General features: G+C 63.5%; 1 protein-coding gene across 1 annotated transcript; it reads right to left on the bottom strand.

Annotated features, from left to right (window-relative positions):
- Positions 1-433: 433 nt before the first annotated feature.
- LOC106002957 (SPRY domain-containing SOCS box protein 4-like) lies at positions 434-1,079 on the bottom strand (the record flags this gene model as incomplete). The annotated part of the gene is made up of 1 exon (XM_013037702.1): positions 434-1,079. A coding segment is annotated over one exon (646 nt), but the record flags the coding sequence as incomplete, so codon positions are not given.
- Between the last annotated feature and the right edge of the window lie 55 nt (positions 1,080-1,134).

Below are 1,134 nucleotides of genomic sequence, written 5' to 3'. Positions count from 1 at the left end.
ATGCCCCGAAACTGGCCATTTGCAAATGAAGAAACGAAGGCCCAGCTCGGAATCATCCCTCAGACCATCACGAAGTCAGGACTGCAGATGGGGAAACTGAGGCCCAGCTCTGAATTCCCCAGCCCACAACGAAAGTTGGGATTCCAGCTCCCAAGCCCACCACCAAATCAGGATTGCAGATGGGGAAACTGAGGCCCAGTTCTGAATCCCTCAGCCCACTGTGAAGTCAGGGCTGCAAATGGGGAAACTGAGGCCCGGCTCTGCATCCCCCCCCCACACCATCACATTAGGATTGCAGATGGGGGAAACTGAGGCCCAGCTTCCAGTTCCCCAGGGCCCCCCCACACCTGATGGGGAAACTGAGGCCCAGCTCCCCACCCCCTCTCCCTCACCCCACAGCCCAGCCCGGCCGCACAGGCCAGCCCCGACTTACGGTCCAGGCCGTTGATGTAGCGCATGGTGACCTCGCAGTGGCCCCAGACGGCGCTCACCACCGGGTACAGCTTCCGGCCCCGCAGGCCGCGGAAGGCCACGCCCAGGTAGCGGCCGTCCGCCACGAAGCTGAGCGTGCCCGCGTCCATGTCCAGCAGCACCAGCAGCGAGTCGGGCGTGGCGAAGGCCTCGCCGGGGGCCAGGCCGGCCGGGTAGGCGGCGCCGGGCCGGTGGTCGCCGTCGTGGTAGAGGCGGCCGCGGCCCAGGTCCCAGCCCCAGGACTCGGCGTCGCTGCCCACCAGCGCCGTGTAGCCCACGGCGTGCAGCGGCGCGCGCGCCGTGGCCACGCCCACCACGGCGTGCGTGCCGCGCTGCCGCGCCGGCCAGTGGATCTGCCAGGCGTGCAGGCCGCGCGCGTGCCCCACCTTGCCGCGGATGCCTTCGGAGCTCTGCGCCACCGGGTGCCGGTGGAATGTCAGCCGGTCGTTGTCCTTGATGAATTTTTTCATCGTCTGGTTCTCGGCGTTTTTGCGTGACGCAGCTGTTTGGCCGTGCTGGCGTCCCGTTATGTTCAGCAGTTGGTCTATCCTTGCGTGTCTTCTGGTCTCTGGTATTCGAAATCTAAAAGGTTTACAATCTGCTTTCTCCTATGAATATAAGAGGAGGTTCTCACGTATGATTTTACCTCTATTTTTTTTTTTT

The sequence above is a fragment of the Dipodomys ordii genome, unplaced genomic scaffold (assembly GCF_000151885.1).
Source record: "Dipodomys ordii isolate 6190 unplaced genomic scaffold, Dord_2.0 Scaffold1000019331, whole genome shotgun sequence".
NCBI classification, from domain to species: Eukaryota; Metazoa; Chordata; class Mammalia; order Rodentia; family Heteromyidae; genus Dipodomys; species Dipodomys ordii.
Note: the sequence above shows the minus strand (reverse complement) of the source record. Positions and strands in the feature narration are given on the sequence as shown.